Source organism: Schistocerca nitens, chromosome 5 (genome assembly GCF_023898315.1).
Source record: "Schistocerca nitens isolate TAMUIC-IGC-003100 chromosome 5, iqSchNite1.1, whole genome shotgun sequence".
NCBI lineage: Eukaryota > Metazoa > Arthropoda > Insecta > Orthoptera > Acrididae > Schistocerca > Schistocerca nitens.
Genome location: NC_064618.1, coordinates 436,283,812 through 436,299,456, shown reverse-complemented (window position 1 = coordinate 436,299,456; position 15,645 = coordinate 436,283,812). Strand labels below are relative to the sequence as shown.

General features: G+C 38.1%; 1 protein-coding gene across 1 annotated transcript in view; it reads left to right on the top strand.

The window, feature by feature from the left end:
- Positions 1–10,086, top strand: part of LOC126260810 (NTF2-related export protein) — a 45,097-nt gene extending 35,011 nt beyond the window's left edge. Inside the window, exon 4 of the mRNA XM_049958178.1 lies at positions 9,840–10,086. Within this exon, the coding sequence (XP_049814135.1) occupies positions 9,840–10,006 (167 nt within the window). The 3' untranslated portion in view covers positions 10,007–10,086. The remainder of the gene's footprint in view (positions 1–9,839) is intronic.
- Positions 10,087–15,645: the final 5,559 nt, after the last annotated feature.

The window sequence follows — 15,645 nt, the reverse complement described above, 5'->3', positions numbered from 1 at the left end:
CGGATCATGGAAATGCTCCTAGAACATGCACGTTTGTTTAAACATTTGATTCCATATGGAACTGAACAAGGAGCGAGCACTCTAACACAGAGCCATGCTGCTCATCAAAAAATATATTTTAGTATATTAAACATAATTGGAAAATTTCAAAGTCGATTTTCTCAAGAATATTTCAGTGTTACATCAAACTGCTTTGGGAGAGGTATGTTTGAGTTCTGAACTTCATGTACTACAAATATAAAAAATTACAAAAATCTGATTGCCATGTGATCACTTTGTTAGTTGAGGTGGGACTGACATTTGTGTAAACATTATCATTACAATTTAAAAGACCTGCCAAACAATGGTTTTCTCTTAATTCATTTTTTGTGCAATAATTTTGTGTTGTCTATCAGATTAGTGAGATGCATATAACATACGCTATGTGATCAAAAGTATCCAGACACCTGGCTGAAAAATACTTACAAGTTCGTGGCGCCCTCCATCAGTAACGCTGGAAATCAGTATGGCGTTGGCCCACCCTTAGCCTTGATGACAGCTTCCTCTCTTGCAGGCATATGTTCAATCAGGTACTGGAAGCTTTCTTGGGGAATGGCAACCCATTCTTTGTGGAATGCTGCTCTGAGGAGAGGTATTGATGTCGGTCGGTGAGGCGTGGCACGAAGGCAGCATTCCAAAACATCCCAAAGGTGTTCTCTAGGGTTCAGGTCAGGACTTTGTGCAGGCCAGTCCATTACAGGGATGTTTTTGTCATGTAACCACTCCGCCACAGGCCAAGCATTATGAACAGGTGCTCAATCGTGTTGCTCAGTCGCTGTCCCCAAATTGCTCTTCAACAGTGTGAAGCAAGAAGATGCCTAAAACATCAGTGTAGGCCTGTGCTGTGATAGTGCCATGCAAAACAACAAGGGGTGCAAGCCCCCTCCATGAAAAACAAGACCACACTATAACATCACCACCTCTGAATTTTACTGTTGACACTACTCACACTGGCAGATGACGTTCACCGGGCATTCGGCACACCCACACCCTGCCATCGGATTGCCACATTATGTACTGTGATTCGTCACTCCACACAGCGTTTTTCCACTGATCAATCATCCAATGTTTACGGTCCTTACACCAAATGAGGCGTCCTTTGGCATTTACCGGTGTGATGTGTGGCTTGTAAGCAGCCGCTCGACCATGAAATCGAAGTTTTCTCACGTCCCGCCTAACTGTCGTAGTACTTGTAGTGGATTCTGATGCAGTTTGGAATTCCTGTGTGATGGTCTGGATAAATGTCTGCCTATTACGCATTACGACCTTCTTCAATTGTCTGTGGTCTCTGTCCAGCAACAGGCGAGGTCGGCCTGTACACTTTTGTGCTGTACATGTCCCTTCACGTTTCTACTTCACTATCACATCAGAAACAGTGGACCTAGGGATGTTTAGGATTGTGGAAATCTTGCATACAGACATATGATGTAATTGACACCCAATCACGTGACCACGTGAAGTGAGTCCATGAGTTGATTGGCGACTCCATGGAGTGTTCTGTACACCACGACCAAATAGTGGATAGAATTGGAAGGAGAATCAGCATTGACCGTATTTTTTGTTTTATTATCCACAAAATCAATTTTCGGTCACTTAGAGATCATCGTCAGTGCTGAAATATACATTTAAAATTGGTAGGCACTGGTATCAACAGTTTATGTGATCGCTCTAAGCTTGTTGATACCAGTGCCTACCAATTTTAAATGTATATTACAGCACTGAGGATGGTCACTAAGTGACCGAAAATCAATTTTGCGGTTAATAAAACAAAAAATACGGCCAATGTTGATTCTCCTTCCAATTCTGTCTGAGTCCATGAGTGCCGCGGAGCTTTCTCACGATATCTAATGACTACTGAGGTCGCTGATATGGAGTACCTGGCAGTAGGTGGCAGCACAATGCACCTAATATGAAAAACGTTTGTTTTTGCTGGTGTCCCGATACTTCTGATCACATAGTGTATGTACGTGCAGGGCTGTAGCTAGGATTTTGCCAGAAAGGTGGGGGATTGGTCCAGTTTGTTAAAGAGCATCTTCAAAAGTCCCATGTTTCTCATTTATTCTGAAAACACATTATTTATTTTTTAATTTTGTGTAAATAATTTGCTTTCAGGAGGCTCTCAGTTTCGGGAGGCTTTCATACAAATAGTATTTGGTCTATAAAATTAAGAAAGAAAAGCTTTTCTTAAAAAAGGTATAACATATATTCTCTGCAATATAGTACCCAAATGCACAGTTAAGTATTTCATTATGTGGCAATATGATAACTTCTTTCTATTGCAAAATGAATTAAAATTCTAATATAAAGTATTTTCTCTTTGCTAACAAAACACGGCTCAGTCATGTAATATAAGGTTCACTCTCATAAAACAGAAGAATCTAAAACATTGGGTTGAAACTTATAAAGTTAAACGAGTTCAAACCTCTCTTGATGATAGCTATTTTTCTCCTTCTACTATCTTGTATTTAAATTTACAACTTATCTGAAACAAAGTGTGAGAATTCCTTCAATACATAAAGTGTACAAAGTTCCTCAGTTCAGTCTCAAATTTTATTAAAGTATCTTTCATTTCATTGAATTTCTTCAAGTTTCTCAAGTGATGAACTTTAAAAATTATTATTTGAACAGTCAACTTGAAACTGCAGCAATCAAATTTATTTATAAAACAAAACAAACTACAGAAATGTTATCAACTACAGTTTTGGGATCTTAGCGTTGATTTCAGCTAGACCTCTGATGTTTGCAACCTCATAAATGAGTTAGTATTTATCCATGATAATATGGTTATATAGTCTGTGATGCTAATAAACTCCTCTACAACATAAGTTGTCATTTATCACATTTATTTGAATGAACTATAGACTGAGCTATCACATATCCCTTCTGCTCTCCACAAGCTACTCCTCATTGTTCCATATCGGAACTGGTTTTCATAATTGAGTACCATCTGGGCAACCAGATTGGATGATATTTTCCCAGGTGGGCTACCAATGATAGAATTTTGTGCAACTTTTTTTAAAGAAATGCAACGATCACCATTTGCACAATGTTTTTGTTAACCAGCCTGAGGTTTTGGCTACACTGGCAAATCAAAGCATATTTTTGTGCATTGATTTGTATTTAATGTTATTTGTAAGGATGTTTACCACTCCACTACCTTGTGAAATACTGAAACCCCAAAGTTCTGCCAGTTTCCAAATAAAGACTTTAGTACTAATATTAAACTGCTATATGTAGGTAATCAGGCTGTTATAGTGGTGCATATGTATTTTGAACTTACCTTAGTGCAAATGGACGAATAAAATCCGTTTTCTTCTTCTTTCTTGCTACAAACTTATCCATAATTAGAAAGTACCATAATAGCACAAAATCAATAAACGGTAGCACTTACATTAAATTCAACTGCAAGTAAGAACTTACCTGATTAACAAAACAACTACTGAGCTCAAGTAAAGGCAACAATGCCAGTTGTTGTCTTAGCTAAAGGAGGGATGGTAACAGCAAGTAGTGGTATGGATAGTTAATTTATCGATGGCCTTGACTATCAATACTGCATACTACTTTTTCATCGTATGACTGAAAATCAAAATATCTTCCAGATTTGCTACATGGCAAATATAATACACGTAATTTCAGTTAGGTGATAGGGGTGTCCAGACCCCAGGACCCTCCCTTTGGCTATGCCCTTTTCGTACCTGCAGCCCCAAACGTGTGCTGTACTCTTTGGTCCAATGGGAACTGAATGGATTAATTCAACAGTAACTGTAGAGCAGTTGCTCATTTGTTTAAATTGTACCTATGCATCTTTCGCAACCCAAATCTACCAGAGATTTCATCTCTGCAAACTCCTTTGTTGATATTCATTCCCTTAAAAATATTGTGTATTTTAATGACCAAATGGAGTCACTACATTCACTTAATTATTCTTTTTCTGGTTAGACAATGTACATATTTTACATTACAATATCTTTGCTGGCCCATTTCTTAATTTTAACACTTCTTTAGTCAAAGTTTGTGTTTCGGCTGCTACTGGCAGCTGCTTTGACTGAGAACAAACGAGACTATATGCACCTTATTGCCATCTGTTTTGCAGAGGAAACACTTCAGGAACAGCACATTCACAGTAGGAAACAAAATACTGTCCATTCTGAGTGAGATGCTACATAGCACCAATGTTAGGATGCTGTTTATTTGGATCATTGTAATTTACAGTAGATACACCTGTGACATGAATTAAAAAAAAAAAAAAAGTGTTTCTATTCCTGTTTCATATGCTGTGTGCCAGTGTTGTCAAGAGTGTTTCGTGGGCTCTCCATTGCCCAGTGATGAAATAGATCGCATTTATTCATGGAATCTTTGCAATGCCTATTCTTTTCACATCTTTTTCAGATTGTTTTTCGTGTTCCTATTTTTTTCTGCAATAGTTTGTTATGCAATCCTTCTAATATTTTTCATTGTTGATGTACAGTCTTTGGACAAGGATACTTCTGGGATTCCTCCGTTATGTAAGGCAGCTTTCAGTTTTTATAAAGAAAAACCTAATAATTATGGAGTGAATTTTGGCAATTATTAACCTAGACTTCGAGCCGCACTACAGATCAGTTTCTTACCTTCCAATCTTAGCATAACTGCCCCTGGACTTAAGGCTATGCTACAGACCAGTTTTAAATAGTACTCTACTCCCACAATTCAAGAATACAAGGCTTTTCAATGGGCCAGCACTGCCTGTACAATGGCTCCTTAAATTGTGTGTGATTGAATAGAGTAGCATGGAGAATAGGCTATTTTCCTGTATTAAAAATGTGGTTCAGATTGTTGTTATTCTGATCAGTTATAACATTTAAATAGCATTTACAGTCAGTATTCTCACAATATATTATTTTTATGTTATTAAAGTTTAAAAATCATTAAATATCAAGATCTGGTCATGTGATCGAAAACACTGTGTTACTGGATGATGCTCTGATGACGTCACAGGCTAGGAGTAAGACGAAGCTATACTCACATTATAGGAGCATTAGCTGAAGTTACAGGGTTTTTACTTATTTTTACTGTGAACAGTTTAGCTGTTTAGTGATGGAAAATGCAGTTACAACTTTTACTTAACAATAAAAAGGAATTATGTGAATGCTGATAGTGGAAGCCTTGCGAAAGTTGATGCATTTATGCCTCACCCATTTAGAGCAGTGATATTTGCAACGATGGACATGCTTTTCCTCACTCCTTGCAACATCATTAAACTTGCTCAAAACAAAGGAGTTTTAGAACTTTTGCAAATGTGTCTGTATATTATAACTAAATTGTTGACTGTCAGTCAAGAGCTATGACCCAAAACACAACAAAATTAGTCTTGGTAAAACTTAGTGCTGATTTCCTGTTTAGAAGGCACTCAGCAGAGACGCAGCATACTTTAGGTGTTCTGTGGCACAACGGATAGTGCATTCAGCTGTAGTGAAGGATGTCACATGTTCAAAACGTGGAGGGATCATATATTTTTGAAGTTTTATATGAAATACGAAAATAGCATTAGCAAGCACTGATAGTAGCAGTTGTTTTGATTGTCGGCTGTATTATACAGGGTGTTTATAAATGAATATCAGGGTTTTAATGCTTTATAATATTTATTACATTAAACTTACAGTAATAAATGATATGTCAAATGAAAGAGCAACTCAAACAGTCGTGTTTGGCATCAGTGTGCATGCGCAGTGCCTAATGTTTCCGCCGCAATCTGCTAGACAGCAGTAGTAGCGAAGATGGCGACTAGTGAACAGAAAGCGTTTTGTGCTTTGCAGTTACTGTGCAATGTGCATTCCGGCTGAAGTTCGGTTTTGATCCTCCAAGTGATGATAACATTCGTAGATGGTATCATCAATTTGAAGATGATGGCTGCCTTTGTAAAGGGAAAGGGACAACCAAGAGTTAGTGGAGAGACTGTTGAGCGAGTGAGAGAGTCGTTCATTCGTAGCCCAAAAAAATCAGTCCCGAAGGCTAGTCGTGAATAACAAGTTCTTGTGTCGACTGTTTGAAAAGTTTTAAGAAAACATGTACAGTTACGTCCTTCCCGTTTATAGCTATTACAGGCTCTAAAGCCGGCAGACTTCGCAAACAAAATGTTGTTTCATGATGATAAAGATTTTCTGGATCATGTTGTCTTCAGTGACGAATCGACCTTTCACCTTAGTGGACATGTTAACACTCACAATGTGCGTATCTGGGTCTCAGAAAATCCTCGCGAGGTGGTACAAATGCAACGAGATTCCCCTAAAGTGACTGTGCCTTGTGTCGTATCCCACGGAAAGTTTATGGGCCTTTCTTTTTTGGTGAACCTACTGTAACTGGCAGTTCTTACCTTGATACACTAGATCAGTGGCTCTTCCCTCAGTTGGAAGAAGATGAGCCAGAGAACTTCATTTTCCAGCAAGATGGTGCGCCAACTCACTGGTACAGTGAAGTACGCAATTGGTTGAACTTCTCTGTACCCAAGCACTGGATAGTCTGCAAGGGTCCCAATGACAGGGCTTGCTTCGCATGGCCTCCACATTCATCCGACCTAACGCCATGCGATTTTTTCCTTTGGTGCTTCAAAGATTTTGTGTATGTGCCTCCGCTACCAGCAGACCTCCCTGAATTAAGAAACTGGATTGAAGCAGCTGTTGCTACAATCACTGAAGACACACTTACCAACAGTTGGGAAGAACTCGGCTATAGCCTTGATGTGTGGCTCACATTGAACATTTATAAGGTTCTTGGTAAAATTGTTTGAGTTGCTCTTTCATTTTACATATCATTTATAACTGTAAGTTTAATATAATAAATACTATAAATCATTAAAACCCCAATATTCATTTATAAACACCCTGTATACAGCTTTGTATTAGTTTTAGTCTGAGAAACGGACAACAGAGGATAAATACATTTACTTTGGGAACAAAAAATTCACTTTTTCGGAAAGCATTAGTAGTAGTGAAGATATAACCATATGTTCACAGTACAACGAGGTGTAGGATGATGAGAAAATATGGAGAGATACAAAAAATGTACAAAACGGATGTGAACAAATATAAGGGCTGTGATGTTTGTGAGTGTAAACTAACATTAGTGTCAGAAGCACACTTCATATTTATGTAAGATAATGAAACTGCAAAAGTTTAATCAATAAGGATCCTAGTTACACAGTAAGAAGATAAAAACATATTTTTTAATAAAGTAAAAAGTCACATTAACTAGAAAATATCTTTTTTAAGGTGACTTGTGTGAACAGTGATTGCAAAAGTAAGCGCATGCAAACAGCAAGGAAAACACAATAATATTCTGTTTCTGGTCGGTGTGGTGAAGTTTTGTACTTGTGATTTGGTTTTAACTTGAGAAGACTGTCGAGTCATTTTACAAATAAGTTAAAATTTTCTGTCAGGTTGGATTCAAACCAGTTATCTATGGACATCGTCTTATAAAATTTGGTGGTTCACCGCGTAGTTACGTAAAACAACAATTTTCACGAGGAGTTGCTATCCTCTGTTGTAACAATGGAAGAGCGTATCTCAGAGATATGTTAATGTTAACTTCACTCTGCAACATATTTTTATTAAGTTCATGAACTTGTGTGTTGATGTAGTGGCAATTTGCTGGTACAGTGCAACCACATTTTGCACATCTTCTCGTTTTCCAGAACACTCAAAAACAGCTTTTCAGAAGTTTCTGTAGATGGATTAGTACAGTATGGTACTCAAGATTTATACCACCTGGGAAATCTGGGAAAAACCCGGGAATTTTTCATTGTTTCAGTTTTCAGTTAGTTTTAGGTAATTTTGACTGGTAAGAACTGATATTCTAGCAAAGAATGTTACTGTATCCTGCTACTGGAGAATAATACTGCAACAATAATATATAAAAGAGAGAAAAAACAAAATAAAACTTTCTTTATTTGCAAAGGAAATGCGCCATTTACAACAAAACGCCGTGCGCGCACAAGCACCTGCAAACAGCTAAAGTATGTCAACAGCCTTAGGGTGAAGACTATGCAATACTTGGTAACAATAAACTGCTTTCTATGAGTGTGACATCACAACTGTTTACTTTAGATTTGTTTCAGCAGTTGCCAGCGGGCTCTTGTGCATGCACAGTTGACTCGCGTATGAGCAGTACCTTCTCCCATTTCCAGCTGCTTGAAGTGTGGTTGTTAGCTGTACTAGCAGCAGCCGCAAGCAATCAGATGCTAATGAAAAAAAATTTCTAGTGCACCCTAGCTGCCAGATTCGCGCATACGCAAAGTTGTGGGGGGGGAGTCTTCACATGACCCGTGTTTATGTTAAGTGATTTCGCTTTTTCCTCTTCATTTACAGCTCCCACATCAAATGAAAACAAAACAGATTTCTGTGGCCAGGAGCTATCAAGTGAATTAAAATACACTAACATAATTGCAGAAGGTAAAAATATATTATTAGCTTCAGTTTTCTGATTTTATTTTATTTCCACGTTTCTGGCAGTCAAGCATTAATCGCCTTGCTGAACAATGAAGTTATTTTTCTTAATTTGCTAAAGAACTTTGGCTTTATTAATCTTTTCCGCTGAGGCAGTCAGTTTATTTGAAACAAAGTGTTTCATTCCTCAGTATTGGCTAGTTCCAATTGTTCGCTGAATTTCAAGTGCACGTTTTCATCTTCTGCCACGTGTGGCATTATACATATGAACATGCGGGCTTCCTACATAGCCGCAGCTGCGCACATTCAATAATGTCTGTTTTCTGGTGCTCTCTGGCTGCTGCTAAAAGGAACTTATTTCTAACAGTCTCGGGAAAGTACTGCGAATGCTGGTTTGAAACGTGCTACTTTCAAAGTAAATTTCCTTTCACACGAGGTGAATTATGTTACGTGTGAGAATGTGGGATGAATTTTGTGAATCACAGAGCATTTGACTCTCGTTTAAAACTTAACACTTTGAGGACCAGCCACTTAGAAGAATTTCAAGCCCACAATACCAGACATTTATGTCATTATTTTAAATTTACTGGCACATTTGTGTGGTGTATCTTAAAGTATAACACAAGCGAAAAAAAGATCAGTATTACATGTGAAAGCTTAGCTTCTCTTGTAGCTATACTATGTATATTAATGTAAACCATTAACATTTTTTCTTTGTATGTTCATGCTACTTAACTGTGATTGGGTGATTACAACACATGTGCTATGCTCTGAATATCTGCTGTCATCGGCAGGTGAGATCACGTGGCATGAGATATAATTGGCTTACAAAAGGGCATCGCAATCTCGATTTCCCCCCCCCTTAATGTGCCGGGAAGTTCTATGCCAGTGTATAAAATGTTACCCATTCAAAGGATTGATAAGTTTTACAGTTCTGATGGAAAATCTACGGAAAACCTACTGCCACTTAGCACGGAAAAAGTGTATTTTCACTTGGGAAGCAGTATATTTTTTAACCTGGATATCCGGGAAAAATCTGGGAATTTTTTTTCCTTGTCCGCTTATACACCCTGGGTACTACACACCATTTGTAACACTTTTCTGAAATGTAAAATCCAAAGCAATACATCACTGTGAACTAGCATTATGACAGTAGCAGCAGCGAACTAGCCAGTGACGTCACAGGCATCACATGAATCGAATGGAGCATTTTAGCGAACGTCCAAATTATTTGGTTTTCATTTCTATTTTTATAAAAGAATATTGAAATTCTAGAGGGGAAAAAGATATGCACCACCAACATGTGTTGGCTTCTCAGTATTGTGTAAGATAGTTTATCTTTAACTACTATACTTTTTTAAAATATTCTTTGAATTACAGATGTTGCAGTCTCTAGTCAGCTTACGTTTGTGGTACAAGTTAGTGGATTTGTGAAATTTCAAGATAAGGCACAAAGGCCATTCCAACAGAATTTTGTTATAACAGCAGAAGGAGACAAATGGAAAATCGTCAGTGATTGTTTTAGGCTGCAAGAGCCTGTTGCTTAAAAAAAAAAAGGAAAAGGCTGACTTACTGTAATAATTAAGTTTGTTTTTTATCTAAGCTAAATAAATTTAAATTTAAAGAAGTTGTTATTGTTATTTTTACACACTTTGATTAAAAATTATCTCTGCGGAATATCGCAGAAGTGGAAAGTATATTCGTATCGAAATACTAAAATATTGCATTGCTATTTGTGTTGCTGAATACTTCCCTCCATCTGTCCCTCCCTCCCTTCCTCCCCCTGCCACCCTTTTTTTTTTTTTTTTTTTTTTTTTACAGAGTATCAGCAATGCCCTATATTCCAAGTGCGTGCGCGCGCGCGCTCGCACGCACGCTGAAATGAGTGCCTTATGGTTTGAAGCAACCACTCCTAATATTGCAGAAATTTTCTCATTGGCCTATGGTGAAAAATAAGTACTCTTGCTGATAGTTATAATGCAGGAGTACTTCACTCTAACAGCATATTTATATCAAGTTTCAAATGACAACGTATGCCATTCGTTAAAGGACTGAAATTTCCACTATATTTTTAGAAATCAGTATTACATGCAATAGCCATTAGTGTGTTGAGTTTGTGTTGCCGACTACACTTCATAAAATTTCGTTGTGTCTGTCCAGTATTTTAAAACAGACAGCACAGACAGAGGTACACGCTCACTTATGCCTGATAGTTCACATGTTAAAGTCAGCTGTAGCTACATCAACATCTACATGGATACTCTGCAAATCACACTTATAAGTGCCTGTAGAACCAGCTTCACAATAATTCTGGGCAGTCGAACTGAGCACAGTATAGGGTGACAAGCATGTGGTTTTGTGCACGTTTCTCCTGCAAGCTTGGAAAAGGAAATTCATTCCAAAAGCTAGCAAAGCTCTGTACGTTTTGTTCGTGTACCTATCGACAATGCAGCGCCTCTGTCTTTTGGTGAGTCATCTCCTGTATTCCTAAATAATTCGTAATTCTCAACCAGAACCTTCCGGACATTATTATTTCATAATAATTCTCTATTATGCCAATCTCGAACAGCGTGAAAAAATGGACATCTATATCTTTCTGTGTGAGCCCTTACTTCCCTTATTTTATGATGATGATCATTTCTCCCTGTGTAGGTCAGTGTCAACAAAATATTTTCACATTTGGAGGAGAAATTTGGTGATTGAAATTTTGTGGGAAGATTCCACTGCAACGAAGAAGTCTTTGTTTTAATGATGTCCATCCCAAGGATAAAGTAGCATGGAGAGCTGCATCAAACCAGTCTCAGGACTGAAGACCACAACAACATCATCCCAAATCCTTTATCATGTCGGTCACACTCTCTCCCCTATTTTGCGATAGTCAGGGTGTATACGACCCGGGAGATCCGGGAAAAACTCGGGAATTTTTTCATCCGGGAGAAAACCGGGAAAAACCCGGGATATTTTTAGAATTCTGGGAATTTTTCATTGTTTTAGTTTTCAGTTAAATTTTTGTAATTTTGTCTGGTAAGAACCGATACTCTAACAAAGGACATTACTGTATCCCGCTACTGCAGAATAATACTTCAACAATAAAACATAAACGAGAGAAAAAACGAAAATAACATAAATTGCAAAGGAAATGCGCCATGTACAACAACGACACACAGTGCTCATGCAAGTGTCTGCCAATTGAAAATGTGTCAAAGGCTTTAGGAAGACTATGCAGTGCTTCATAACAACAAATTGCCTCCAATGAGCGTGAAGTCGCAACTGTTTACATTCGATTTGTTTTAGCAGTTACGCACGGGCTCATGCGCATGTGCAGTTGAGTCACGTTTGAGCAGTAGATTCTCCCGCTTCTGGTAGTAGGAATGTGGCTGTTGGCTGTGCAAGCAGTCGCAACATGCAGCTAGATGCTACCGGGAAAAGGGGGTGCCAAATTCATATTCTTGAGGAAAGAAACTTGTTTCTCAAAGCACCTAGCGCCCAGCGCACGTTTGTCTATCGATTATTCATATGAATATAATAGAGGGAAACATTCCACGTGGAAAAAATATATCTAAAAACAAAGATGATGTGACTTACCAAACATAAGTGCTGACAGGTTGATAGATACACACAAAATTCAAGCTTTTTGTAAAGGCAAAGAGTTTGGGCACCCGCATCCTTTCGTCTTTCCCTCTCCTTCCCTCTTTCCTGATGAAGCAACCGTTGGTTGCGAAAGCTTGAATTTTGTGTGTATGTTTGTGTTTGTTTGCGTATCTATCAACCTGCCAGTGCTTTCGTTTGGTAACTCACATCATCTTTGTTTTTGGATTATTCATATGATTTTGAAACGCTTACCTGTTGGTTTTTGAACACATTATAAGTTGATTTCTGAATGAATCATAGTTGACTCTTGAATGCATGCATAGTGTACGTGATGTCTCTATCAGCAGAATCCTCGTCGCATCTAGAAATAAACTTACCGCAGACAAAAGGGGACGGAGCTATACGAGTTGAGGCAGTAAAGCCGAACACATGAATGCCAATCGCTGTCTCATTATGTGGTTGATTGGGTTTGCAAATGATCAGCATTGTTATAATTACTAACGAAATCCGTAGATTCAGACTACCAGAATGGAAATAAACGACTGACAGGAATAACAGTTGAGAAAGATTACATATTATCGTCTAGGTGTATCCAAGAAAATGAAATTTTGACAGAAAATTTTCGACCAGATCGCTACACTAGTAAGGACCAGCAGTACAGTCTCCGGCTAGCAGCCGCGTAAGTTCTATTCTGGAAGTAACGCGGAAAATGTGTTGTTCGAACACGTAATAACGCCTAATCGGAAAAAAAAGTCGCGGTATAGCTAAACCTGTGATTCTGGCATGTTTAGTGAAACTAATCAGCGAACAAATTTTGACAGTGGCAGAAATAGCTACAGAATTGGTGATGACAAGATTGTTTGTTAGAATGAGGAAGGAGAAGAAATGGGGACATCACACAAATTATGGAAGAATAAGAGGATTCCAAATTTATATAAAAATTTCATAATACTACTTTTCGATCTCATGCTTGAGAAGCTGGTGTGTATGAATGAAATGTGAAGCTATTTCCTAACATAAAGCTTTTTGCTTGTTGTAGACCTAATATGCATTTGATATTGGTACTTACTGGATTGTATTCCGTCGTGTTATAAAAATGGCCATTTGTACCAAAACAGTCTCGTTTATTTGGTGTGTTACAAAATTGCTGCCATATTAGAAAGGCCTATTTTGTTTTATCTAGCAGACAGTGACAAAATAGACATAATCAGATCGAGAAACCACACCAGTCTTGGGTATTATTTGTATTAACAGCTTTTTCAGTATTAGATAACATTTCAATTTTTCATGAAGCAAAACGTTTGACGAACTTTGATGAGGTAATAGACTCTTTCGCAGAAAGGAAAGCACGCCATGTAAAGCTGCAGCAAGATTTGAGAGGAAAGAATGCTAGGAGCCAAGGTTTGAAGAAATGTGTAATTTCTTGCTTCTCTCTTGTCAGTATTGGTTTTATATATCCTACATTTAATTTTATGTCACACAAAACATCAAGTTATTAACTAATAGGCAGTAAAGAGTTCAGATTTTCTGAAGAGTTCTTGTTCTCTCGATTACAAATAATCCCATCCGCTATTAATTGCGAGATTTTTTAAGGAGGGGCAGGCTGTGAAACCGGCCGACTTGGAGCAGGAGAGGCACCACAGGACATTTCAATTTACGCTCTCCTAAATTTAGTTTGGACGTGCGGTGAAAAAATGCTTTATCAAGAGGCGTGGCACTGCACTTTGGCATACCTAAGACCAAATAATATGTCTGACATTTCCTCGAATACATATGTTTTATGTTTCAGGCTTTTGAGAAAGATGTGCGCTACAAGATGAACATATTTTGAAAATTCGATTTCTTTTTAGTATTGTCCCGGTTCGCAAATGTAGATCCGGGGCTGATGCGCAGAGCAGTCTGAGTTACCGTATTTACTCGAATCTAAGCCGCACTTTTTTTCTGGTTTTTGTAATCCAAAAAACCGCTTGCGGCTTAGAATCGAGTGCAAAGCAAGCGGAAGTTCTGAAAAATGTTGGTAGGTGCCGCCGCAACTAACTTCTGCCGTTGAATATATGTAGCGCTACAGAGGCATGCTTTGTAGGCACAAAGATAAATACTGGCGCCAAAACCTCTGCGCCAGTAAATAAATTTAAAAAAAAGGTGGAAGACGAGCTTTTTTTGCTCCGCCCCGAGTTTCGACCACTGCATTTTCATACATTATCCAACGAAGTAAATACAAATTCCGTATTGTTCATATTCGAATGTAGTAGAATGTCAATGTACTACGAAAATCCGACTGGCAAGACTGTTTGGGATGTTTGTCAATATGGCCAACTCTACGTTCTGAATTTTTTCCTACCTGTGAGAAGAGATGGTTGCTAATAGGAACCTGATGAAATGTGAATCACATGCAGTATTCTCTTCACCATACGAATAATATGAATATAAACATTTTGCCATGTATTCTTTTGTGTTTGCTGCTATCTCATTTAAATGCTGTCTGCCTAATTAACTATGAAACTAGAGTGAGACAACAGCAAACGCGGAAGAATATACATATCGTGTCATGTTTATATTCGTATTATTCTTATGCCTAATAGTGATACAGTCAGAAATGAAGCATGGCAACTGACTAGATTTTTAAATTTAAGATGACTCTAATTTCTGTGCAGAATTTGATGTACTAAAGAAGCGGCCGCAAAGATTTTCAAACGGAGAAAAATTTTCGCCTAACTCTCGTTCAGAACATGTTCTATCATACACAGTGTCTTATTTGGTTCTTATTGATCATTATCAAAGAAAGCAGCAGTGTAAGTAACAACAAATAGTAGTCTCTTGCCATTGTTTCGCTAATGAGACGATTCCTCTCTCTCTCTCTCTCTCTCTCTCTCTCTCTCTCTCTCTCTCTCTCTCTTTATTGTAAGCGGCGGTAGCGCGCACAAAAGCAAGCCCTGCCGCGAGCGGCGACAGGCCGTAAACAGGCACTATCAGAATGCGATAAACAATGCATGACACAGTACAGTAATGCATTTTCAGCTTAGAGTGACGTAAACACCTATAACAAAGAAAACGGCACTTATCAGATCAAAGCAAAATAAGCAATCGATTCAAACCAGACGAAGCACGTGAAAAAGGAAGGGTACCGGTATAAATATGGACGGAGCGCCTGACGCATAGCAATGGCTACCTGGTAAAGCTTAACTGCTAAGCTTATGTCTCGAACCAAATTATTGTAGCTGTATAGTCATTCATTCGACCTAAATTGTGTTTCATATTACAATGGACAAACTTTGTTTCGAATTGGAGGTGCGGTCTAAAACTTTTCTCTCCCCTTGAATTTTGAGTCACAAATTCCACGTGCGGCTTAGATTCGGGATTTTTTTTTTTTTTCCTTTATTTCGAGTCTCATTTTTCAGGTGCGGCTTAGATTCGAGTAAATACGGTATAGTGGGTGACCCGTGTTTACATTTAGTGATGTTGCTGTTTCTCCTTTGTTTACTCTTACGTCAAATGAAAACAAAACGGAGATCTGCGGCCGGGAACTATCAAGTGAATTAAAACACATTCACATAATTACGGAAGGCTGAAATGTGTCATTAGTTTCAGATTTTAT